The sequence below is a fragment of the Podarcis filfolensis genome (genome assembly GCF_964270895.1).
Source record: "Podarcis filfolensis genome assembly, chromosome: 1".
NCBI lineage: Eukaryota > Metazoa > Chordata > Lepidosauria > Squamata > Lacertidae > Podarcis > Podarcis filfolensis.
Genome location: NC_139604.1, coordinates 23,895,926 through 23,923,921, shown reverse-complemented (window position 1 = coordinate 23,923,921; position 27,996 = coordinate 23,895,926). Strand labels below are relative to the sequence as shown.

General features: G+C 42.4%; 1 protein-coding gene across 12 annotated transcripts in view; it reads left to right on the top strand.

Annotated features, from left to right (window-relative positions):
• ZNF385B (zinc finger protein 385B) overlaps positions 1-27,996 on the top strand; it is a 203,038-nt gene that overhangs the window by 98,222 nt on the left and 76,820 nt on the right. For 9 of the 12 annotated variants that reach the window (XM_083629808.1, XM_083629803.1, XM_083629811.1 and 6 more), the window contains one exon: positions 26,448-26,590. In XM_083629808.1, the coding sequence (XP_083485934.1) occupies positions 26,448-26,590 (143 nt within the window). Of the gene's footprint in view, positions 1-595; positions 983-9,831; positions 10,035-11,419; positions 11,554-26,447; positions 26,591-27,996 lie in introns of those variants that run through there. The other 3 variants (XM_083629814.1, XM_083629815.1, XM_083629804.1) reach the window with 3 other exon arrangements.

Here is a 27,996-nt window from a genome sequence, read left to right as displayed (position 1 = left end):
GATTCATAGTGCTAATCCATTAGCATTGGACAGCAGCATTATATGTGATTCTTTTCTTGAAAAGAGCTTTCCCTGAAACTCGAAAGCACACATAATAGAGCAGTCATCTACATAATAGCTAAATTTCCTAGAGTCTTTCTGTTAGGGCCAAACTACACAAGGCAATGCAAAACGCAGCCATGGGGTTTTCCATTTTGGACTAGGATGATGGTATTGAGAGGTATTCGCCTCCTGTGCCATTTTCCCAATGAACACGCCCCCTACCTCCAGAGCTGGCTTTTTGTACATCAGCAGATGGTGCATTTACAGTGCTTCACACACATGCAGTGGAAGCTATTTCTTCTAAGAAAGAGAAAAAACAAGGGATGGTTACTGGGAGAGGGAGGGAGGCATAACCTTCAACATTTCTCTGATGCAAATAGAGACATCCTGTTCCATAATAATAATTTTACTATTTATATCCCACCCATCTGACTGGCCCTGAGTAAGCATGGTTAAGTTTCTGCTTCATGGCTCTCATTGGACACACACACACACACACACACACACACACACAGTTTTTTAAAGCAAGCCTCTGCATCTATGTAGTCATTTCAAGCCCAGTGCATCTGTCTGCCATGCAGTCTCCAGCTGACCCTGACGTAATATGTGAGGCATGTTACTCATTTCAGTTCATGTGATGGAGAGTGGATATTATTTAGGAAAGTCTCGCCCTCCAAGAGTAATTTTTCCACTACAGCCCTACACATGGACGGTGCACCCAAACCCACACTACCTGTGCCTTTGACCTTACTTCTGGCTGCTTCTGTATTGTATTCATCTTTGTCTTTTGGATGAATGCAGTGGTAGAGATTTTCAAGACGTCTCTAAACTAAAGGTGTCTCCAGCAGTTGGTGCATTGTGTTTCATATTGTCCGATTCCATCTGGGATGACTTAAAACACCTTAGCAAATACTTGAAGTGCTGAAAAATGGTGCCAGTGGTGAGCCTGTTCTTTCACTATTTTATCTAAGTGTGGTGTTCACATTTGTTTTCCAGTTGTTGCTTGTGAATGGCTTTGAGATGTTTTGCATAGTCCAGCGGAAATAGTTATAGCAGATGGCTTTAAATTGTGACAGCCTCTGAGGTTGCCCCAATTGTTTCATCAAGCTAACTATTAAATATTGTCCATGGGATGGGAGGGGGCAGTGTTAATTAATACTGTCAATCCAGTCTCTTACACATTGTTTATTTTACATAAAGGTAAAGGTAAAGGTATCCCTGACCGTTAGGTTCAGTCGCGGATGACTCTGGGGTTGTGCGCTCATCTCGCTCTGTAGGCCGAGGGAGCCGGCGTTTGTCCGCAGACAGCTTCTGGGTCATGTGGCCAGCATGACTAAGCCGCTTCTGGCGAACCAGAGCAGCACATGGAAACACCGTTTACCTTCCTGCTGGAGCGGTACCTATTTATCTACTTGCACTTTGATGTGCTTTTGAACGGCTAGGTGGGCAGGAGCTGGGACCGAACAACGGGAGCTCGCTCCGTCGCGGGGATTCAAACCGCCAACCTTCTGATCGGCAAGCCCTAGGCTCTGTGGTTTAGTTAAATATAGTGATTCGGCAAAAGGGAGTGTAGATGATACCATTGCATGTATGTGTGGGTTGCCTTACCTCCCTCCACCCAAACAACCACCCATATGTAAAATACAACATCAGTTCTCTGTGGAACTATGTATGTATGTATGTACGTACGTATACACACATATCCATACGCGCAAGCAGTGATTAGAGCATGGAAGGGTCTGTTTTCTCCAGCGAGAAAACTTTATAAAACTATTCCTTTGATTGCATTTTAAAAGTCATTTTGTGATCCACTGCAGCAAGAAATTAAACTTTATCCACATCAGTAATTCTTTTACAGTTATTTCACAAGGCCAGAATCTTTAGCACATGTATTTAGAAGCAAAACAAGAAAAATTGCTTCCTATTAGGTGTGGCTAAGACCAGAGGAAAGCTATGCATAACATCCCCAATACAGTGGTACCTTGGTTTACAACCATAATCCATTCCGGAGGTCCGTTTGTAAACCAAAACAGGCATGCTTCACCAATGGGGCCTCCCCAAAAAAATTGTTCATAATCCCCCCAAAAATGGGTGGTAACCTGAAAAAAGGTTGCAAACCGGGACACGTACCTTTGGGTTTGATGTGTTTGTAATCCAAAATGTATGCAAACCAAGGTAACACTGTATACCACTGTACCTCCTATTTTGTAACTTCAGAGCACTCTTACAGGTAGAGGGGCCAGATGCTAAAGACGACAAAGCCCCTGCACCTTTATTTAGTGCTGTGCCCCCACCCCACAAAATCCTCTTTTCTGAAAAAAAAAAAAATTCAACCATTCTCTGTCTTGAAAAAAAGAAGTTGGTTCAAAAATTATCAGAGGGCAGAGAAACGTTTGGTGAAATTCCTCTGGGTGGGGTACAGGATTGTTGATGTGGCAAGGGGCACCTTGTGCTTGCCCTTTCATTCTGCAAATCATGCACTCTGAAACCTTCCTGCATGCTAGTACTTTGAATAATGTCCAGAGGAAAATATCACAAGGTAACTCCTTCCCAGAAAGGTTCTTTCAGATCAGAAAGTGGGAGCAGCTGGTAAGACTGCAAATTGTTGTGAAATGTTTAATGGAAAGAAAACAAAACATACATACCACCTCACAGTGATGATAAAGTTAACTCAAAGCCCCACACTAGGAATGGGGAAAAAATTTGATTCCATTCCCATTTAGATGTGAGTTCACCTAGTTTGCACTTTCGGAAACAAGGTGTGAACTGAAACACAGCTGTCCTTCAAAATTCACACCTGTCTGAATTTTGCAGTGCCGTTCTCCAACTAAGCAACATGTACAATAATGCATATACTCAGGGGGAGAGTCCATAAAAATGCATCTATTAGTGAAAGTAACATGCAAAAATGTGTTGTTTTGGGGAAATTGTTTTGTGAAATATGTGTCTATTAGGCAACACCGCATATAAGCGTATACATTATACAAATTCACACTAAAATGCTGGCAAATTTCCATGATGACTTTTTTTTTTAATGCATCTTGCCATGGAAATGTGGAGAACTGGATTTAAGATTGGGAAAACAAAAAACAGGGAAGGAAAATTGACAGTTGCCTCATTCCGCCCCACACCCACCAATATTCTAAAGATGTTTTCAAATGTCCTGACAGTGAGGCAGAAAAACAGAAGTCTTTTCCACATAAAAATAAACGTTTCACAAAACTGAAGGACAGGTTTCAGCACAGTGCCACCTTAAATAGTTGTGGAGAACATATAATTCCAGCAGGTATAGCTTGGAGGACAAATGCCTTATTAATTTATCCCTATCATTTTTATCTTTTTCATATTTAACTTACAACTGAAAATGACGCTGAAATCTTTTGAAACACATCTTTAAATACTGTGTTTCACAAACAAGATAATGTACTTGGATTTAAAGAGCTCTAGTTCCAATAAAACCCATGGAATTAAATTAAGTTAAAAGCAATTATTGTGTACTGTATGTTTCCGCAGGTTCCCCCCCCCCTTGTATCCAAGTAAACATAAATGGAAAGGAGTGAAATTGTACTGGTTCTGTTGAAGTAATCTGTGGATTAGATAGACTTTCCCTTTGTTGATTTGCTGCTTCACTCAAGCTATATGAAAGCATGCTAAGTAATTCTACAGGGTATTTGACTCGATAGAGCATTTGATGACACCCCACTGCTATTATAATGGAAATATTAATCAAATTCTCCACCATTTTTTCTCATACAGCTTGATTATAAATCTCCTTTTAAATTGTATTCCATTATTCTCAGTTCCTTTCTTTATCTTCCTTCTTTATAATCTTGGGAAGGAAGCAAACCTCTTTATTGATTTTATCATCGTATCCTCAGTTCATGATCACTTACTCAGGGTATGCATATTTTAGCCTTCCCTCTTCAGTCATAACATTCAACATGCTAGACATCTTATCTTTCTTTCATTTCTTTCCTTTTCGTTAGTTTCTTGTAATTAGGTGCTTGGTACCTAATAACATAATAATAATAATAATAATAATAATAATAATAATAATAATAATAATAATAATACTGTATAGGGTTCTGTATAGGGTTGCCATACATCTGCAATTTCCCCTCATCAGCCCTCATTAACAGCATCTGGGCAGAAATCGCTGACATGTCCGGGAAAATCTGGATGAATGGCAGACCATACAAAACCAAAAAAGTTCAACAACTTTGGCCAAAAAGGAAGGAAGAAGAGAAAAGCTCAACAACTTTTGTGTCTGGATTTTCACTTTTTGAAATATGGCAACCCTAATACTGCATGAGGAAGCAGCTTGTGTTTGCCAAGTCTGTGACATGTACATAGTGATATTTGGGTGGCATTTGATCTGTCCCAAGGCTAGATAGAGCCAAGTAAACTGAATTTTGTTCACAGTCTTGAATGTTTAGCCTGGAGAAGAGGAGGTTAAGGGGTGATATGATAGCCATGTTCAAATATATAAAAGGATGTCACATAGAGGAGGGAGAAAGGTTGTTTTCTGCTGCTCCAGAGAAGCGGACACGGAGCAATGGATCCAAACTACAAGAAAGAAGATTCCACCTAAACATTAGGAAGAAGTTCCTGACAGTAAGAGCTGTTCGACAGTGGAATTTGCTGCCAAGGAGTGTGGTGGAGTCTCCTTCTTTGGAGGTCTTTAAGCAGAGCCTTGACAACCATATGTCAGGAGTGCTCTGATGGTGTTTCCTGCTTGGCAGGGGGTTGGACTCGATGGCCCTTGTGGTCTCTTCCAACTCTATGATTCTATGAAATGGATACTGAGGACTACTTCAAGAGTTAGGCATTGTCTATGTGAGAAGTGTATTTGTGCAAGAAAAGAAAGTTAAATCCACATATTGATTATATTGTGTGATGATTGCAAGCACACCTATTTCATGTCAGCCAAGACCAATTAAAGCGTGGAATTGGTTGTGACTATCTACACATATCTAACTTGTGGTTTTTCTATGTCAAAGTCTAGAAGTTAAATAAAAGAGTGATTGTCATGGACTGGCTGGATGCAGAGGGGTGGTGGGAGGCAGCAGCTGGGGAACCCCTGAGGGAAGAAGGCTCAGAGCCAGGGGATTAATGGTGGGTGGTCAGGGGGAGATTAGGGAACAGACTGAGAGGAGGAGGTGTCAGAAGCTGAAGAGGTAACAGGATTTAGTGAGCAGGAAAAGTCTGGCAGAGGGAAGTCCGGAATCAGAGGTAGAAGCAGGAGCTAGAGAGGAGGGGAGCCAAGAGGCAGAGAAGAGGCAGGCTACCCCTACCCCTGGTTTCACAGAACCACAAATGGTATGAAGAGCGCAGAGCAAAGCCAGACAAGGCGTCACAGTCTCAGATTCCTTGCATCAGGGGTCAGCAAACTTTTTCAGCAGGGGGCCAGTCCACCGTCCCTCAGACCTGGGGGGGGGGGCGGACTATATTTTGGGGAGGAAATATGAACGAATTCCTATGCACCACAAATAACCCAGAGATGCATTTTAAATAAAAGCACACATTCTACTCATGTGAAAACACGCTGATTCCCGGACTGTCTGCGGGCCGGATTTAGAAGGCAGTTGGGCTGGATCCAGCCCCCCGGGCCTTAGTTTGCCTACCCATGGCTTGGATGGAGGAGACTTAGAGGGTGGTGCCTCATTGGGGCAAGATCTACTGGGAAGACTTGCTTTGCTCACTAGGCTTGAGTTCAGTGATACCTTGTGAGTTATTTCTGACCTGCTCCCAACACTTGCCCCTACAGTGATGTTTGAAGTAGCCCTTAATCTGTAGATGCCTATTTATAGGTTTACCTGCATATTTATGCTGACACTTTCTAAGAGTCAAGCCATTTCACCCTTTCACAACCTCAGTTTGTAACACTGGCCGATATCCCTGAGCAAGTATACAGTGCTCCACATTTGTTTTGTGACAGTGTTTGATGCAGTCTAATAGCATTTCATGAAGCTCATGTTTGAAAACCATGTGCCGATATTAAATAAAATAAAAATTCAGAAATGGTAAACTTGTCCCGACTCTACCACACAGTGGTGATAAAAATAAAAATCAATCTAAACTGTGGCTCTAATCTGCATGGAAATGTTTGTGCATAAACCCCTGCTTTAGAATGGACAGAACTTGCCACTGTATAACTGGGCTAGGATTACAACCCTTTTGTCAATATTCCTCAAATTTCTATTCATATCATTCTCAGAAATGGATATTAAAAAGCTATTCATGGTCAAAATGAATGCACTGCTGAAATATTTTTGCCTATCAGTATTCCATTACTGGGAGATACTTCAATTATTAATCAGTGGCAAATTACGACTGTGAACTTGGACAAAATAAGCTCCCCTTTTAATTTAAAGTGTTTAGTGGCACTCCCATGATATTTCCCATAGAGTCTGTGTTGCTGCTTTGTTGTCTACATGAGGAGTCAAATCATAAAGGTATCATTAAATATTGCTTTGTGCTATTGACTCTTTAATAAGTCACACAATAAAGAATGCCCACTTCAGCAATGAAACGAGGAGGTGTTACAGCAGCTAAAAGCTTTTAAAATTAAAATCTACTGCAGTGGTATTACATAAATTTAAAGTGCCCATAATCTAGGTTTTAAAATGTTCATAAATAAAAGCTGTTAACATTTATTTTGTTGGCTATCTTCCTAGTAAACGAAAGGCATATTGATCCACCGGGTATTGTCAGTCCCATTAGCTTTGTGATACGATGTTATCAATATTTCACATGGAATATTTATTTGTCACAATTCATCAACAGACAACTGTTGGCTAAGCGTATTTTAATGGGCTAGTTGCAGAATGAAAACCAAGGTAGCTGTAATTACTACAACAAGCACATTTTCCTTCAGCTTCTGCTAACCTGGTGCCTCCAGATGTTTCACCCTACAGCAGCCATCAGCACTACCCCAAAACCACTGGAGGGCACCAGGCGAGGGCTGTTTTACTTTCAGGATACCGTTTCCTTAAAAAAAAAAGGGGGGAGCAGTCAAATTTCACCTTGCTGGAAAGTTTCTTCACTTTCATCCTCAGTGGGTGTGAGTCAGGCTGGAGCTGCTACTGAAAATAAGAGGTCTGCATCTCCTCCTCCTCCTCCCTTTCCCAAAGAATGCATAATAAAATAATCTGCGTCATATGATGTCATTGGGATGCGGGTGGCGCTGTGGGTTAAACCACTGAGCCTAGGACTTGCTGATCAGAAGGTCAGCGGTTCGAATCCCCGTGACGGGGTGAGCTCCCGTTGCTCGGTCCCTGCTCCTGCCAACCTAGCAGTTCGAAAGCATGTCAAAGTGCAAGTAGATAAATAGGTACCGCTCCGGCGGGAAGGTAAACGGCGTTTCTGTGCACTGCTCTGGTTCGCCAGAAGTGGCTTAGTCATTCTGGCCACATGACCCAGAAGCTGTATGCTGGTTCCCTCGGCCAATAAAGCGAGATGAGCGCCGCAACCCCAGAGTCAGCCACGACTGGACCTAATGGTCAGGGGTCCCTTTAACTTTACCTATGATGTCATTACATTCCCAAATTAACAGGCTGCCACTTGTGGGCTGAGGAAACTCAGAACCATGAAGACCATGACATTGTGTCATATCACATTGCCTGTTGTAACAACACATTATCAGGGATAAATGAGGGTGAAACACAAAGTTGTTTTTAGTAACATTCACGCATCCCTGGTAATGCGTAGTTACTGCCTCATTGAAGTAAGGATTCCCATATTATATAGCATCCAGATTAGCGCATAATGTGTTGTGTGCCCAAATCAGCAGCATTTTAACTGTGTTTATGTTAATGTTGGTCTCTCCCCCTGCCATATCTTTGGGTTGTTTTTTTTCAGGGGAGAGGTATGCTATAGGTCTGTCAGAAGCACTAACATTTATAAATATACCGCCTCCCTTGCCTCACTGAATATTCACGTTGTTTTCATCCTATTTGGTGGCCTCTTGGTCCCCTGGCTGGTGCTTCTTCTCAGAATAATATTTTCTTTTTTAAATTTTATTTGCATTCTTACAATTTCAAGAACCACATTCACATTGAAATCATTCGTACACATCTTACTTTATAATGATGTAATCGTTTACGACTTCCATTCTTCCCCTTCCCTGGTTCCTTTGATTTTCTCTCCATTCCTGCATATATATGCATTTAGTTCTCTCTCCCCTTTATTATTCCTTTATTTTATATTATACTGTTGAATTTACCTTAATCCTGCTAATGTTTTCACGTGTTTACAATTATTTTCCAGATAACTCCACAAAGTTTTTCCATTCCTCTTTATATACATGATCCTCTTGTTCTCTTGTTTTACTAGTTAAACCTGCTAACTCTGCATATTCTATCATTTTTTAATTTCCAATCCTCCTTGTTAGGGACCTCACTCACCCAGAATCATAGTTTCTCCTCCTTCATCTTTGCTGACTGTAGCTTTCACTGCTTTGTTGTGGCAATTCATGCGGTTTTGTTTACAAGTGTTCGCTATGTCATTGCATCAGATATATCATTATGGCAATGTGGCAAACATACGCACAGCCATTCGGAATGGCACTGAGTGCAAGTGAGACTGAGGTTTAGTGAGGGCAGAAAAATGACGAGGAAAGCAGCATCAGAGATTAAGCCGCATCCACCAAGTCAAAAAGAAGCTCTCATTCATTAATGCAAATATAGTTGCATCAGCTAAAAACAGAAAACTGTTCAACACACAAACAAACAAACAACCAAGTCATTTCAGCTCTCCCTGAAGCCCCATAATGCATCTCCCTGAGTATGTTTCTCAGTGTAATGTAGTTGTAAAAGTCTCCCAGACCTTTCAGTCATGAGTACTTTAGGAAACAAAAACAAAGGGGTCGTTTGGGTTTCTTGTCTGGTTATATTGCCCATTAATCTTCATCCTACTTAGCACCTGATCTCTCCGGTAAATTTATAGACAGCAAGACTCTAATGAGCTCTTCACAAGTTTACAACTATGCTTAATGCTTCTTGAGCATGTGCCCTGTGCAGTTATGAAGTACACTTAGGTGCACTGTTGCAGGATTCTTGAAAACTCTTTTCCCTATTCCGTATCTACATACTATATTCTTATTTATTTAACCGATCTGTTTCCATGCTACCTTTCATGTAAACATCACAAGGTACATTAAAATAGCATTAAGTCTTACTTGCAGAACAAAATAGCGAGCCAACAGTAGTCCAAAACAAGCATGTTACTGTCAACTAGCATGACAATGTCGCAAAGGACAAAGAGAAAACATTTTAACAGATGTAAGTATGCCAACGTTGTCAGCACCAGCCTTAATTTAGAAGGGAGGTTATTTCAAGGAAAAGATGCCACAGCCCCAAAAGCCCTCCCTCTGGTTGCTGCCAAGCAGATCCCACATACCAGGGCCACTAGAGCAAGTTCATCCACACACACTCCCCACCAGAAAATCAAAAATGTTCTTGCACGAACATGAGTTGCCAAATGCCATTGCCTTGACTTACTGCTGCTGCTGCTTATATAGTTATGGCTTTACCAACAACTCTTTAGAACAATGCAATGAAATGACACCATCTTTTGCAGAGCTGCGATTTCAAAGGATTGTTCTAGAAGTTGTTAAGTGGTTTTTTTTAATAAAACAAACAAACAAAACAAAACATGAAGGGGAATTTCCAGTAGCTTGCACTTGTGTGAAGAAACAAAACATAAAAAAATCTTAAAGTGTCTGGCTTTTAGGTTATATTTGGTCTGGTGATGTCATCAAGTAGGCTGTCCTCTTTCTGGAATCAAGTTGCAAACCTTCTCCTCAACTGTAATTAGAGCTAAGCAGCGATGTCAGGGAGCAGGATTTGTTCAGGCTTATCGCTTGCCTGCTGTCTCTTAGCACCAAACATCACAAAAGCACCGTGGTGAAATGAAGGAATTATTTATGTCTAGATATGTACTTTCACATCTAGTGCCTAAATGCTGTCATGGGCTATAATCTTATAACCAAGGTAAGCATTAAAGGGTCTCTATAGCACACAGATTATAGCACTTTTTTGCCATTTTATAACATTGCAATGATGTGTCAACGGAAATAATTTGGGCGATGGGGAGGGAAACACCCAGGGACTGGGATACAGCTGTAGTTTTCCGAATACCAGTCAGCAAACAGATACAGGTAGGTAAATAATACCTGATGCAATAGCATGGGAGTCGACTGTGCTTCAGAAGTGGCAATAGCTGTAGGAGAGGAAGGCAGAATCTGAACAGTCTAACCGAAGCATTTCTTGATTCTTGTCTCCAAAGTTCTTCGATTCAGTTGAAAGGAAAGCTCTTAAATTATATTAACACAATATAATTTAGTTCTGCTCGGGTTGCTGTCGTCTGCCACTCTACCACCACCTAGCAGCTTGTTAAAAATATGTAGTGCCCTCCTTTGTTTGTAGAGCCTCTTCTGAATTTGAGAAGCACTTGAAAATCCTGGATTGGCTCTCAGCATGGGGGCTCTTGGTTTCATGTGGGAAATTTGGAGGCCAGTAAGATGAGGCAAGTATATGCACTTTTTTGTCATGCTGGGTTGTAGGGAGAGGAGAGGTTATTGATGGTGCCTTGATTATTCATTTGCCAGAGTAACGATTAAACATGCTTTCATCCATATGGTGTCATATGCTTAATCTGTTTCAAAAAGTAGATACCTGAAGCCAGACAGAGAGTCTTGTCTGTCTACTGATGAAGTCCATTAAGTACTGGAAATTTTACTTTCATTTTTCGCATATCAGTTTTAAACGCATGTTGATTAAGGCAAGGTGGATGGAGTTAACCTTTAGATTGCCAACATTTTACAGTGCCTGCTCATTTGCCCTTCAGCAACAGGCAGACACAATGGAATCTGCGCTGGCAAAACTTCTCACCTCCATTTTTTACAGGCATGCGAAATATGGTGAGCTTTCCTTACCAATTTTCTGTGTGTCACACTGATGTTAAAGGCACACACCTTAACCCTTAATTTGAAAAAACAAACCAAAAAAATAGAAAAGGAGAAGGGACCATCTGTAAGCAAGTGTCAAGCTGGGTTTGGCAACCCAGAATGCTGTGGAGAATGGAAGCGCACCAGGTCCTGCAGATAAGCCTACATCTACCACATATGTTAATATTGTTCCCACCATTTTGGAGGGGATAAATTTGCTGCACCCCTCCTCCCCTGGAAGAAGAGGAGAGGTGGTATCTCCCTAGGGCAGAATGTTGTGGCCTGAAGGCGATTTCACCCAATGGGGAGAGTTGGTGACAGGCTATTTAAGCTTGCTCTGCCCAGCACCCTTCCTCCTTTATTCGGCACTCACTCTCCCACCCTTTTGCAGTGTGGACCTACAGGCTACTCATTTGTTTTCCATGGGCTGAGTAGGATTTTTTTTTGGGGGGGAGACCCTAATTGGCTCTGGGTCTTCTCTTTTTGCCTACTCCATACTGCTGGCTGATGTTTGTTGCAGTGCTGTTTCTTCTCTTTGGCTAATTGGTGCATAATCCGGGCAGGTGAGAGGGTTTCAGGAAGAATGGAACACTTAACTGAGTCAGGGTTGGGTTGTGGGTGTCCCTGAGTCACTGTTGTCGGGTATGTCCTGTGGGTGCTGGAGGTGCCCTTTGGCCTGACGGACACATTGGGGCAAATGTTGGCCAATGGGGCTACAGTGGGCCTGTTGGGCTCTTATACCCAAGGTCCACGCAGTGGGGAGGAAGGAATCTTAGGAAGCTTTGCTGCATGCACACAGTGCTAACTTGCCCAGGCCACAGGGGCAAAAATTACCCCCATCTGTTAATGAACACCTGCCTGGACTTAAGTTGATTAGGTTACATTGGTTGAATCTGACTAGTTAATTTGTTCTGCAGATCCTCAAGTTGTTATATTTAATAGATATAACCTATTCTTCCATATTTGAATGTCTTGACTCTGTTTACTGGTGTGCTGGCAAATTGTGGTTGTCTTTCTAAAACATGTAGCAGCTCTGAATGGTGCCTGTTCCGTATATCTTGATATACAGAACTCCGTATATGGACTGGGGAGTGGGGAGTGAACATGCAAAGCTGCCTTAGTTAGACCATTGGTTCATGGCTAGGTAACTGATAGCAGCTGGCTTTCCCCAACTTTAGACAGAAGATCCAGACCTGCTGCCTAGATCCTTTAACTGGAGGTGCTTGCATCTGCCCCTGGAACTTTCTGCTTGCAAGGTTAATGGTGTTAATAGTGGTGCTAATGACTTCAGATATATGTGTGGCCTTACTGTGCATTTTCAGGGAGCAATCTGTGTGGGCTTCCTGCCTAGTTGAATAAATTGGCTTGTTTGCTTTAGAAGTCTGCAAAATCAGATTTTCAAAGAAACAAATGTGTCTGTGCTACTTCATTATAGGAGTAAATTATACTTGTACAGCAGCCATCATATATCTTCTAAAAATAGTGAGGACTGATTCTTAATTTATGTAATTGCTTAAGCTTTGACAAAGAGCCAATTCTAATAAGCACACATTTATATTATTAGCATGCTGGAGCTAGAAAGAGCTTCTTTTCCTTGTGATTATAAATATTGAAAAGGAAGTAAGTGCAACAGTGTCAGATGTCAAAACAGCCCATGTCAAAACGAAAGCCATATACGTGTAAGGAAATAAATGTGAAATATACTTTTAGCATCTGCTTGCACAAAACAATAATAAGTGACTGACAGCCACATTCAATGAAATAACAGTTCTTGCTGTATTTGAAATGCTAGCTTTTATAAGTCTTCATGCTGGCCAAGAATTTCCTTGTCAGCTTCTTATACATACATATGTAGCATCAGTGAAAGATGAACAGAGTGTTTGAGAAAGCTTGAGAAAGTATTGAGAGGTGTGTGTTTCTGGATTTCTGATTATATGTACTTCAAAATAGACCCAAGGAGTATTGGTAAAAAACAAAACAAAAAAACCTCTCTTCATTAGTAAAGCAGTGGTTGTGATCCACAACTCTGAGGTGATAATAAGTGTCATGTTTCCTCTTGTCTATGAAAAGGCATGGAATCGTCTTTTTCAGACTGATGTTCTGACTGAAAAGCTGCCGTTTACAAGGAACTCAAATGATAAATTATGGGTGGGTGGCCATGTTGCACATAAGGTAAAGGTAAAGGGACCCCTGACCATTAGATCCAGTTGTTACCGACTCTGGGGTTGCGGCGCTCATCTCGCTTTATTGGCCGAGGGAGCCGGCGTACAGCTTCCGGGTCATGTGACCAGCATGACTAAGCCGCTTCTGGCGAACCAGAGCAGCACACGGAAACACCGTTTACCTTCCCGCCAGAGCGGTACCTATTTATCTACTTGCACTTTGACGTACTTTCAAACTGCTGGGTTGGCAGGAGCAGGGACCGAGCAACGGGAGCTCACCCTATCGCGGGGATTCGAACCGCTGACCTTCTGATCGGCAAGTCCTAGGCTCTGTGGTTTAACCCACAGCGCTACCCGCGTCCCATATGTTGCAACATAAGAAACAACAAAAGGAAAAAAGCTTTGTGGCACTTTAAAATATTGACAGCTTTATTGTGAAAACTTTTGCCACAGTGTCAAAAAAAAAGTTGCCATCTCTTAATAATCTCGGCTACAGATTAATTAAACCTATGTTCCTTGGATTTGGTAGTGTGGTACATTGTGAAGCGAGGGGGCCTACATTAAGCGTGTGAAGACTGTTTAAGCAAGTTGCTTGGTTTTGTTGACTGAATTCTTCAAGCAGTCATGTAGTAACGCTGAGGGGAACTGGTGTCAGGTTGAGGGAGTTTGGGAATGGGTAAAATAGGAACAAAGAAGTCAAAGTGAGAAAATGGCCTTCATTTTCTTTTAAAAATTTAAGGAAAGTCATGCTGGATCTCACTAGATTAGGCCACGTTTAACATCCTAGTTTAGCATCACTAGATTAGGTCAAGTTTAGCATCCTGCTTCCACCATAAACCAGTCAAATGCTTCCAGAAAGCTTACATGTTTGGCAGAAAGATAACTGGCTCTTCTATTGTTTGTCCCCCCCCTTCCCCTGCTCCTACCACCAGCCACTGGTACCCAATATGTACATTGCCACTAACCCCAGAAGCTTCACTTAGCTATCACAAATACTATCAACCCTACATGAATTAACCCTTTCTAAAGTCAGTGGCCATCTCCACATCTTGTAGCAGCAAATTCTACACTAGATTTCCTAGCAGTTACAGCTTGTACCAAGCAGAGGATGCTGCTACACCTGCCAAGCCAGAACTAGTTTGTCTCTACCTGGCTAATCACAGTGGGGTAGGCATAACCTAGAGTGATGTCATTAGTCAATTATTATTGTGGTAAAGAGTACTTCTTCAGCTCTCCTAAACCTTTGGCCCTTCAAATGTTGATTGATTCGGTTTTTTTAACAGTTCAGTATTTAAACTCATTCAGTACTATTCTCTATGGAAGGACAACAGTGGAAACAAAAATGAACTTTATTTGGCTTAAAAGAAAAATGCTTCCTTTGGTGCAGCGATACCTATATACTCATCCTTAAAATACAGTGGTACCTCGGATTAAGAACTTAATTCGTTCCGGAGGTCCGTTCTTAACCTGAAACTGTTCTTAACCTGAAGCACCACTTTAGCTAATGGGGCCTCCTGCTGCCGCCACACCGCCGGAGTACGATTTCTGTTCTCATCCTGAAGCAAAGTTCTTAACCAGAGGTACTATTTGTGGGTTAGCGGAGTCTGCAAGCTGAAGCGTATGTAACCCGAGGTACCACTGTAATAAACTGAGTTATGGTATAAGCATGTTTCACAGGGCTTACAAGATTTCGATAGTGAATTAGTAAAGTCTACCCGGTGCAGTAAATCTTTAAAGGGGGAGAGGGGTTGTATGTTGAATTTTGACATAACAATGTTGTTAAGGTTTTGCTTGGGGGTTTTTTTGGTGGTTTTTTTTTTTAAAGGAAAACAAAAACATTAATTTCCTGCTTACTCTCCAGTGCTGGTACTTGAGAGGTTTAAAGGGAGAGAATAATGTGAGTAAATTAATATGAAAGTGTATGGTGAGCCCATAACCTTAAAGAAATGCAACCAAACCTAGACCTTCATAGGGGGTACATTGCTTGAGTGCCTGTCTAGTGACCTGATATTTCCTTCTGAAATGGCAGAACTTAAAAAAAAAGAGAAGGGGGTTATCGCTTTTTTCACGCACCTCTCTCCCAAGTTCTTGTAACTGAATTTTCCCCAAATTCAAGGTGTTGCTCATAAAGAAAATAAGGCTGCAATCCTAACCACATTTACCTTGGAGCAGTAGTGGGGCAACAAGGGGAATATTGCTTTGTTTCCCAGGCTTTGGAACACAGTGCTTCACTGCCACTCACCAGGAGAGAGAGGAGAAGGCCCAAGGCAGCACATTGTGGATGCAGATGCTTGTCTGATTGGGTCTGCCACTGTGCCCACACCTGTTGAGCTCCCAGCTGCCATGTCCCACCCCCCACCAGTAAGCAGAAGCTGGGATTGCACTCGCACCCTGCTGGCCACTACTAATTTCAATAGGAGCTATTCTTGGTAGACAGGGCTAGAATTGCACTATTAACAGAAACAAACCGGACAATGACTCTGGGAACATATAGAAAACAGTGAGAAAGAATTCCGGAGGCTTTATGGGTACTGTTTTCTTCTGACTCCAAGGTGCCTCTCCTTTGGGGAAAAATAAATTCCAAGGACAGCTGTAACAAGAGACTGCAGAATGAGAGATGGAAGTTTGACTGTGATTTAGTGTTTGAAGAAGGCTTTTCAATGCTTGGTTTATCCAAAATTTAGCACTTTTTAAGTTCTCCACTATTTCAGTGGGAAAGTTTGTTGTGAGAAGTAATTCTCTTCATAAAGCATTTAGTTTTTACATTGTAATCAGTAATGATGTTTTGTAAAGTGCCGTGCAATTGGCAGTGATCCTGACTTTGCTACCACTGCTGGGAGCGTCCCTGCAATGGAACTTCCCTGAGGGGGCTGCTCTGGCCAGCAGAAGTGGGGAGGGAACTTTTACTGCTTCCCCCTGCAGCACCCAAAAAATCTAATACCTTTCTGTTGTCAAAACCAATCCCACACATAGTTATCCTTGTGCTGTTAGCTGAAGGATCAGGATACCCTTTTATCTTGTGAAGTAATGGAACTAACTGAATTGAAGCTTGTGAAACTAATTTCATTGAAGCTTATGAAAGTAATTTCAGGATCTTAAACCAAAGTTAAAGGATTTTTAATGGAAACAAACCTTCCTATTTTAAACATGACTATAATCATTCTGATACATTTTCATCATTTTCCATGGCATTTCATGCATTTTGTGCATTGAAGTCCAGAATCTGTTAGGGTCACCTTTCTTCCTTTAGATCTGCGTTGCAATGTGAGAGCTTTTAAAAGCAAGCAGATGTTTGATGTAATGTCTACGAGATAGCCCAGTTTTGAGCACATGGGTACAGAAGAATTAATGGCTGCTCAGATCTTTCCCATCTGCAACACCTTTTCCATTTCAGTTCAGTTGGTTTGGCTAGTTGGTTGCTAAGGCAACTTTCAATGAATGCCCAGAGTGGCTTGCAAAATTAAACTTATAATAAAGTAAATTGCCCACAATATAAAATAAGAGTTTAAAATTGGAAGAAATCAAATCAGACAAAACTCTTCATGAAAACCGATATGCAGAATATTAAAAAGCATGGGAAAATAAAAAGGTTTGTACCTGGCACCAAAATGACACCAAGGAAAGTAGGATCCACAGCTGGGGTGACACCACCAATTGGGCCCTTCGTCCTCCTGTTGGATAGCATAGCTCCATGTACACAAAGATCACAACCCTTTTCACACATACTTAGAAATAAGTCCCCAATAATTTTAATGGATAATTTTATTCCCAAGTAAATGTATACAGTATTGTATCGTAACATCTCTGTGCATGCCCATATGCAGAAAGCTCTTCCTTCCATTGAGCTGAATTTGAATGCATTCAAATCAGAGCACACATCAATCTATGAATTGTTTATGCATGCAGATGAGGCAGTTGTCACTAGGGATCATGAGGCTGGCAAATGCTAGAATCCCTAGCTGTGGTTTGCCTGGCCTCACTGCCATTGTGACAAACCACAGTTTACTGTCATATTTGAGCAGAGCCTTTGTGATAGAACAATTATTCAAAGTGGGGGGTGGTGGTCTGGATATATGAGCACCCCTGCTTGAATTATAATAGTTTCAGTCTGAGGTGGGCACAGATTGGGCTTTGAACTTGCTCGGGCTTGATTTGGGATCACACCACATCAATAGCTTAGCGGCAGAGCGCACTTTGCATGCAACAGGTGCCAGATTCAATCCTTGGCTTCCCCAGGTTGAGCTCTGAAACCCATTGCTGGCCAGTGCAGTGGACTGAGCTAGCTTGGCAAATGGTCGGACTCACTGGAACACAACTTCCAAGCATTTTGATGATTGCACGCCTGTGCCAAATCCAATGCAACCTTATGAGCTTAGGAGCCTTGATGTGAACAAAGGGCTTACGGTAACAGAGGTAACTGTTCCGTTTATTTAAATGGACGCAACCAAGTCACGTGTACAGCTCTTTGAGTAAAGAGAATTGCTGATCCATTTGAATGAGTGGGTCATTCGGACACACAAGTGGTCTGTTGATAAGCGGGTGGCTTCCCCCCCCCCCCATGCAACACTGCTTTTCTTCTACAGCCTTTCAGAATTGCATACAGAGCTCTGGGCAAAGGGCGATAACATTTTGGCAAAACCTATTGGTTCTTTTGCCTTGGATTTTGTTTGTAGGAGCCATTGCTGAAACAGGCAAAGAAAGAAAATAAGCACCGAGGAAACTAATGCAGCAAAATAAATCCATGGCGTGTTTTAACTTAAAAGACTCTTCAATCCAGGTAATTTGATGCCTAAGTAAGACAAAAAGTGAGAAATGTGCGTGTAAACAATCTTCTTTCTATAAAATAACTTGCAAGCTTAAAAATTGCTTTAAAGTGGTGGGGAGGGAATGACTGATGGAAGTATAGTCAGGATTCCAGTGGTGTTCATTCCCTGGACCGAAGTTTTTCAAGCACCCATTGCTGGAGCTCCCTGTAGCCTGTGAAAAACCATTCCTGAACTCAGGAATGGGCTTTGATGTATCACGAGGACAAAATAGGACACAGGTTGCCATAACAGTCGCATGTGCAAGTTTACAAGTACAAATGCAAATTTATAAATAATTGATATAATTTAAATAGAAACACCATGGCAGGGGAGACTGTCCAGGTCATCTTTACGCCTGCTCAGTCTGCTGCCCAGGTGTCAGTAGTTGGGGTGGGGACTTCAAAGCCGTTCCCTGTTCTCTCTGCTTATGGTTCTTTATCTTTAAACTGGGCTTGGACTGGAGAGCCCTTCAAACACAGTGTCATCCTCTGTAAAATAGGGCACATTGCCATCTTTAAATCTGTTCTTCTTGTGTGTGCACAGTCCTCTTTAGATTCCTAAATTTATAGGGAAATATCAGGAATATATCAGTCATTGCTACAGAATACTACAGCTATTCTGTAGTTTGGGGTACTGTGTGTCTGGCCTGTTGGAATTTTGCAATGTTGTGTTTATTAAGCTGTCTTGTAATACTGTGTTTGGTAAGCTGTATTGAAAACGGAATGCAAATCTTGCAAATGAATATTTGCGTGCCCAAGGTTGACTAACAGTTCGAAACCGTCTGTATTTTACACACTAAATTGTCCTTATCATTAAAATGCTAATTAAATTGTAAACATCTGTTACATTCATAGTTATAATGAAAATTGGCAGCTACATCTTTCTTGTGTCGGTGTTCTTGCTAGCTTAAGTCCAATTTGCATACAAATTTGATTGGGCATTGGTGTAAATGTCCCTGACCTTTAGAGGAAACGTTGGCGGGATTCTGTGTTTGATGTGATAGTTCTTGATGGAAGTGAATATAGCTGGCCCCTCTGGTTATCTTTAACCTGCTAGTATTGTCAGAAATGTTTAGGGAGAGAGGAGCAAACACTTGCTTGACAGTGGCCTCAGAGTAGAAAGAAAGGGTGGGGTGTTAATATATTTTGCAAGTACTGGTCTCATTCTAAGGCTGCAAATCTGTGCACATGTCTCCCAAGAGTAAGCAGTACTGAACACTGTGATTTATTCTAATGATCCTAAGCATGCATAGGAACACACTCTTGATTATTTAATCCGTGGCTGTCACCCACCTCCTGCATTTTTCACCCTTGCTCGTTACATTTTTTTGGTATGTTCTTGAATACAAAATTAGTAGTTTAGCTTGGATTTTTACAACTGCAGTGAAGTTGCTAGGAGACAGCTCTAGAGCTCTGTGAAGCTCTTAGTGGTAAAAATGGTTAAACATACTACAGTCCTATACATCAGTAGTGGAACCTTCAGACTCTTATTTTCCATCATCCTTAGCCAGCTTGGCCAGTGGCTGGGAATGAGAGGAAAAGTAGTCCATCCACATCTGGAGGGCCACAGGTTCCCCACCCTGCTGTGCATTCCTGCTGAGTTCAATGGGAATAACCCCCAGATATGCTAAATAGAAAGGGACGCGGGTGGCGCTGTGGGTTAAACCACAGAGCCTAGGACTTGCCAATCAGAAGGTTGGCAGTTCGGATCCCCGCAACAGGGTGGGTTCCCGTTGCTCGGTCCCTGCTCCTGCCAGCCTAGCAGTTCAAAAGCACGTCAAAGTGCAAGTAGATAAATAGGTACCGCTCCTGCAGGAAGGTAAACGGTGTTTCCATGCACTGCTCTGGATCGCCAGAAGCGGCTTAGTCATGCTGGCCACATGACCCAGAAGCTGTACACCAGCTCCTTCGGCCAATATAGCGAGATGAGCGCCACAACCCCAGAGTTGGTCACGACTGGACCTAATGGTCAGGGGTCCCCTTTACCCTTACCTTTTATGCTAAATAGAATTGTAATCCAAAACATTGGGAGGAGGGAGGTACCAGGTTTGCATAGACTAACCTAAGCCATGACTTTAGTGATTAGGAATCCATTGTGGTGGACCTCAGGCTCTTGCTCCCCATTTCCTCTTCTCATGAGAGGAGGAGACCAAATACTTTTTTTAAAGAAAAGAACAAGCTGCAGTTCATTTAAAAAACAACAACCTTTCCTTAGAACAAACCACTGTTCCCCAAGTTCCTACAAAATGTTCTAGTTCACACGTAAAGTTAAACCATGGTTTACATTAGTGACTCCTCCACTCCCATCTTCTCCTCTCATATGGCCAGGAGAATGGCGTCTGTGCTTTCCAAGAACTTCAGCTTATAATGATATCATTACATATCATTACGCACAAACCAGGAGTCCTGGTTTAAAACAAGCCAGCTTCATAAGTAATGTTTTAAAGTTAGCTTGCTTAGAAACTGACCAGAGGGTATTTTTTTTTAACAATGATCCTTGGTTTCAACATCATGCTAGGCTAAGATTCTTGCAAAGCAAAACTGTATTCTGCAGAAGCCCTCCTCTTGGTCACATGGGGGGGAAAGGACAGGAGAGTACACAAGCCTGAGATTTCACTCATGAAGGCTCATCTGCGCTAAACCATTATATGCAAATATTACCAAAAGTGGAAACTTCAATTTTCCTCCTCTCATGCGTGAAGAAGGAGAAGGGAGGATGAGATGCACATACATGTCTGTGGCTCTCTATAGTACATTCCCAATGACCTCTAAACCATAGTTTGGGATAACCTAAGAACTGTGACAGAATGCTGTTGGAACTGTATTCCAGCAGTGGGTTGGGCAAACCCCAAAGTGGGTGAGTACAGATACCCATACCTCAAATATACATGTAATCACACAAACATAGAAATGCCATATCTTCTCCCTACTCAGCTGATCTGTGTAGGAACAGGTGGGTTGTTTTCATTCAGATTGGAGCATGCTGGCTAGAGAAGTTCAACACACACACCCCAAGATGTAAATGAAAATTGCATCCTCTCTGCTTCTCAGCCGATTGGTCTAGATCAACTGAGGAGTTGCAACGCACCCAGGGTGGAGATGAAAACTGCCTGTTGCTTCAGCCAAAGTGACAGCTGTCAGTTTTCTTCCCAGCCACAGCATGAGGAGGTCAAAGCCTCCCCATGCAGCACTCTGCAATCACGATGAAAACTGGACCACCTCTGCGCCTTAGTTGGATCTATACTGTTCAGCTAAGAAGTGGGGACGGTACTGCTTCCATCCCAGTGCTGGAATGAGAGAAGCCTGGCAGGCTGGAGTGGGGGTCCACATCCCTAGTTTATTTGTTTCTTTATGGTCCTTGCCTATATCTTCTCACCCGGCATGACCTTGAAAGCAGGTCGTTTTAAAATATGTATATAAGAATAAGATGGACAAAAGCCATAAAGCTGAGCCAATGAGTCAGTATTTCTTCTCATGTCAGTCTTACCTAGAGCCTGTACAGACAGAATTGCTGGCTCCCTCTGAATACTGGCAGCTACAAGAGATCAAGAAACGGCGACAGGAAAGCAAACTCTCAAGGAGCGACCTAAGTGCTGCTTCAGGACACATTGGCACCAATGTCGACTGCGCCTGACGCTTTTTAGGGTTCCCATTTAGCCATCATTTGAAGCTGTTGTTGTGTGTTTGACCCTTGGACTCTTCTCTGGCTTCCGTGAGAAGGCCTACTCAATGTGTGCACAATTCCCAAGCTGTGTGCCAAGGCACACACACTGAAGTTTAAGGGCGGGGGGGAGTGTGCTGTGGCTGTCAGATATTCAGGGATCACAGCATTATGCCCTGTACCCTATTATGTATCATTTTTTTGTTTTGTGGGAAGCTTTTCATTTTGAATGCTGATGGCTTCAGGCTAAATGCTTTTGGGTATTAAGTGCTCCCTATTTGCTCAAGTGGTGATGAGTCATGGGGAAATGCTAACTCCCTTGAGGTTAGAAAGCAATGGGTACCTACAAATGCAAATTGTAAGGGTGCTTAAAAGGTAAAGGTAAAGGACCCCTGACAGTTAAGTCCAGTTGCAGATGACTCTAGGGTTGCGGCGCTCATCTCGCTTTACAGGCTGAGGGAGCCGGTGTTTGTCCACCAACAGTTTTTCCAGATCATGTGGCCAATATGACTAAGCCGCTTCTGGTGAAACCAGAGCAGCGCACAGAAATGCCATTTACCTTCCTGCCGGAGCGGTACCTATTTATCTACTTGCACTTTTGGGCGTGCTTTTGAACTGCTAGGTTGGCAGGAGTTGGGACCGAGCAACGGAAGCTCACCCCGTTGCGGGGATTCGAATCGCCAACCTTCTGATCGGCAAGCCCAAGAGGCTCAGTGGTTTAGACCACAGCGTCACCTGCATGCTTACATACCAGCAAAATTCAGGTTGCACAACTAAAGTTAATTTGATACTCTTGTGTAGCAAACTTGCTCCCTTCTCAGTGTCACTCCCTTCTCATTCCCATGCCATGGCCCCTGCTGTTGTGCTACCTGCCTTCGCTTTTGTTCCTCTACCCAGCTCTGACTTCATGCAATTCCAGGATTGTGACGCAGCACTGCAAATCCTCTAGTTGGGGCTATGCAATGACATTCTATTATACAGAGCGATAAACAATTGATGAGCATCAGAGTGTACTGACAGACTTCAATTTGACAATAACTGTAACATCCAATTGAAGGAAAGATACGTAATTAAATATAACATGTGGATATTGTACTGGACTTATGGTTAATTACTCAGAGCGAGCTGTTAAAGCTTTAGACGTTCTCCTCCAGTTTTCTTTTCCTGCTTTCCCCCCCACGTGCAGATTTACAGAGGATGGTATTTGCATGTTAGAGTGCCTTTAGCAGTATTTTTTGTATTTATGAATACACTTGAATAAGCTCCTGACTTACAGATAATTAAGCACAACTGTCAACGTGCTTCTCAGGGCTTATGCAAACTACAGGCACCGACTTACTTAGAAGATTTTAAAGAAAGTTTTGCATTCAGTAAACAATGGGGGAGGAAAGTTGGATTGTATTTTTTGCACATTATCTGTCAGGATAAATTCCTCATAAAGTGGAAACACAGCCAGCCAGGTAGGGACATTAACAACAGTTTGTGATTATTCACTTTGTCAGCCACGTCTCATGCTATATAGTTTTCAAAATGCTAGTAATCTCAGTGCCTAAAAATAAGTGCAAACATGAGGCCTGAATGACAACACAAACAACATGGACCAAGATAAGTTGTACAAAAGACAAAAGGTGGGGCAGCAGCTTTGCCAGAGATGGCTCAGCTTTAAGCAAGTCCTTTTTAAGCCATGTTGACCAGGTACTCAACAGAGTACACAGCATGAGAAGAAGAATGAAGGGAGTTTATTTGACAGGTATGACCATTTATCTAGTGAGTGAGGTTTAAAAGAGCACTCACCAGGGCATATAAAAGTGCACTTAACAGGAGCCCCGCAGAACTAGACCTAAGGTCCGTCAAGTCCACTATTCTTCTCCCACAACCAATTTCCTATAGCCCTGGAAGTAAAACAAAACTCAGCTGAATTGGCAAAGAAAAAGTGATTTATATGCGATATAACATGGTGCCACCAGAGTGCGCTGTGGAGTCCCATTTTTCTCTACCTGTTTTTCCTCTGTTTAAATTTACAACATATTTAACTGAAACGCTTCTTTGATGTGTCTCGGCCCAGCCTTAGTGGTGATTGATTGAGATGAGATGAGATGCCAAATCAAGTAATATAATGCTCCAGCATACACAGAACCGAAACAGCAAGAGGTCTGTAGGGACTTGGCCTTCCCCTTGTTGCTGCTTTGGTGAAAGTTTTATTCTGTGAACCGCTCTTGAGATCTTGTGATGAAGGGTACATAAAGTTAATAAACGAATAAAACTAATGGAAGCATTAATATATTAGTATGTGTCAGAAATAATATCTCCAGGGCATACTCCCCAAAATTTCTCCAATGAAACAGGGATGTCCTGTTCCATTATAATAATAATAATAATTATTATTATTATTTATATCACTTATATCCCACCCATCTACCTGGTTGCCCCAGCCACTCTGGGCAGATTCCAACATATATAAAAACATAATACAACATTAAACGTTAAAAATAGTTCCCTATACAGGGCTGCTTTCATACGTTTACTAAAGGTTGTATAACTGGTTATCTCCTTGGCTTGGGGGTTGCATAACTCTGTACCTTCCAGTATTACTCCGATGAAGATAGGGACATCCTAATGAAAAGCAGGACATTCCGAGATCAAATCAGAAACCAGGACGGCTTCTATAAATCCAGGACTGTCCCTGGAAAATAGGGACACTTGGAAGGTCTGCCAGGGGGATGGCTGTTTCCAGCAAATCACCTTGTGCTATTTACCGTATTTTTCGCCCTATAGGACGCACTTTTTCCCCTCCAAAAATGAAGGGGAAATGTGTGTGCGTCCTATGGGGCGAATGCAGGCTTTCGCTGAAGCCTGCAGAGCGAGAGGGGTCGGTGCGCACCGACCCCTTTCGCTCTCCAGGCTTCGCGGACCTCTCCGCAAGCAGCGGGAGCACTCCCGCTGCTTGCGGAGAGTTGCCTGCATGCCGAAGCCTGCGCGTGCTGAGATCAGCGCGCCCAGGCTTCGCGGACCTCTCCGCAAGCAGCGGTAGCCAGCGCTGGGCTCCCACGGCTTGCAGAGAGCTGCCTGTTTGGGGGCTGGGGTCGGGGGAAGCTCGGGCCTCCCCCGTCCCAGCCCCGCGCCTGGGGGGGAAATAATTTTTTTCCCTTTATTTCCCCCCAAAAACTAGGTGCGCCTTATGGGACGGTGCGTCCTATAGGGCGAAAAATACGGTAATCCCTTGGAATGTAAGATGTGGATGAGGCAGTGAAAGATTCTGAGGCCAGGTATGGAGCATAGGCGAGTATTCAACAGCCCTTTGGGATTCTATGAATAAAGCAGGGATCGCTAACCCTTTTAGACTAATGGGCACATTTGGATTTTTGAGCAAGGGAGGGAAAGGGTACCCATTCTGAGCACTTCAGGACCAAGGGAGTGGTGGTGGTGAACTTTGTGGGCACCAGGAGAAGATCTGAAGGGCACCAGTGCACTCATGGGTGCCATGTCAGCAACTGCTGGCATAGAGTTATTGAGGCAAGTATCACAGTGGAGACATCTGTCCGCCGTCACTATCAGAATGGAATAATAAGTGATTTGTACGAAGGAGAATCTCTGCTTTGGCTTTGTGATGTGTGCAACTTTTATAAAATGGTGCTGATGTATCTTTAAGGAACAACTTTTTTGTCCTGTGTAGCTTGTAGAATATGAGCTGTGTGTGTGCAGCTAGCAAAGAGCAGCAAGTCTGCTTGTTTTGTGTGCTCCTCCTGTTTCTTAAACATTTGGCCTTTAGCCTTCAAATAAAGTCAGTTGATGCCATATAATATATTTGGTGTGTAGCCTGTACTTAACAGGCTTGACAAGTCATGGTCAGGTAAGTTGCACGTATAGAGGGCACAATTTTTAATATTTTTCTGGAGAGCCAAAATGCTTGAGGCTATGATTGGGCTCTTCGTTTTATCTTCGTGCTTTGAAACAATCTGTTGGAAGGTGGAGGAAGACACCCGTTTGATGGAAACGTAAATTTGAAGAGCTTTTGTGGCTGGCAGTTTTGAGGAAGATAGATCAGTTGACCGAAAACTCAAGGAGGTTTGGCATAATGAGAAACGGCAGTATATATTACTTCCTTATTAAAACAAGAATTATAGAAAAACATAGGGAGAAGCATCCAGTAAAGGATTACTGGATGAGACTGATGGGAGTTGAGGTTGTTTTGATGAGCTAAGTGGGAAAGATAATGAACTGGGTGGTTTGAACTGAAAAAGCAGATGGATTATGAAGCTGTCTCATTGCTTGTCAAACTAATATAATTGATTCATAGACTGAGGTTGTAAGGGACTATGGATTTGGTAGATAGTTCATTGGAGTGGGATAATTTATAGTAGTGCATTCTTTAACCTTATGTAGTTATGACAGTGCTGTGATAAATATAAATAATTGTAATAAAAAATATTCATATGCCTGGTTTTAATAATTAGCAAAATCCTCAGTTGAATGTGCAATTAATTTGCATTATCTAAAAATCATGTGACACACATACAATGTAGAACATCGTGCAACATGTACTTCTTAAGGACCTTTTTATGAACTGAAACTTCTAGCTTTGGTTGCTGGGGCAAAGTTTCTCAGTTTTGCAGACTCCAAACAGTTCTAATAATGTAAAAGTCCTTTTTGTTCTTTATGAGGACAAATTGCATTCTTTCTTACCACCAAATGGTGATGTTTAGGTTCAAACAGAATTCACCAGTAAGGATTGGGGGCGGGGGCATGTTTTAATGCCTACAGTGTGGATTAAAGTGTGTGGGGAGTTTTAATTAAATAAATCCTTTTTTTGAAATATTTTTCTCTCTGCAGGCAGCACGTGCCACACAACTACGCTCCCTACCCTTGTCCGCACGCCTACGCTCATGATGCAGCCCTCCCTGGATATCAAACCATTTATGTCCTTCCCAGTGGATGGCAGTCCTGCTGTCGGACTTTTCCCAAATTTCAATACCGTGAGTAACCAATGTTGCAATTCCCCACCCATCCACCCAACTGCCCTTGCTTTTTTGCTTTCTTTGCTCCCTACAGTGAAGCACATCACATGTTGCTTGTTGCCAATGGAGCCATAAATGATAAAGAAAGGCAGACTGGTGCTGTGATCCCAGGAGCAGCAGAAACTGGTGAGGCCAGTATGGTGGGTCTCTGGACCTTACTGAGAGAGCAGAGGGACAGGAAGCTTGGCATGGTGTGGTGCAGTGCAGTGCAGCTGATCCGATGCCGCACCATGCCAAACTCCTAACTCCCCACTCCTCAGTCTCAGTTGCTCATGGTTTTGGAGCACCAGTGTGCCACCTCACCAGCCACTACTGCCCAGAAATCTTTGTCCCAGTGCTTAATGAATCATTTGACCTTTGTGAATGCTTGCCACCTATACAGCTTGCTTCGTAAACTTTGGCTTGTGAGCACAGCTTCTTGTGGAAATATTGAGAGGTAGGATGAAAAATATTCGTTATATTCACCCTCCTGTTAATTTTGATACACCTAATCTCTCCTCTCTTCACCCTGATCCCTGTCTGAAACTTTCTACAGACACCAGCGGATTATTTCCTTCCTGGGCAGCCATTAAAGAGATATTTAAACTCCCCCTCCCTTTTGCACTGAGCTTATGAGACTTGATCAGTGAAACAGCAGGCAATGTTTGCCTTCCCTTAGGATACAGCTTTGCTCACTGTGCTAGGGCAGCCTTCCTCTCCCTGATGCCCCAATGATGCTTTAGAGTCCCCCTCTCACCACTCCTGACTATTGGCCATGGTGGCTGGGGCCAATGGTCCAAGAAATCTGGAAGGTTAGGAAGAGGTTAGGAAGGCTGTGGTTGTGTCATATTGAGGCTGTGCACCTGGCTTTCTGCACCTGTGTTCTGTTTGTGGCACGTTGGTGATTTGGTGTGTGTAACTCGAGGTTGGGAGAAACAATGAATACACGGCTCTGCCTTAGAGAATGGAAATTGGTTTGGATGGTTTTTAAATTGCATGTAACTCTACAACTCTCTGGTTTTGTATCTAGGAAACTGGAGAAGTTATTGTAGTATACCTGCCTCTATATTATGTTCCTAATAACTGTTCAGTCAGTCCGGTTGCATAAGGCTTAGTGCTAAATCTTGCAAAACATTTCAGAGTTAGCAAGCAATATTTCCACATTAATGTGGCTCGTTTTTGGGTTTTTTTTGTTTTGTTTTAATTTGAGAATATAGTAGAAAGAGAAAGATAAAGGCAAGCAAATAATAATAATAATAATAATAATAATAAATAATAGAACAGTATTGACATTAACAATGAGAATATTCTCTTAGTTCTGACGTAAATGTGTAAATTAGCATAAGCAGTCCAAATGTCCAAATGAAATATATAATTACAAGCCA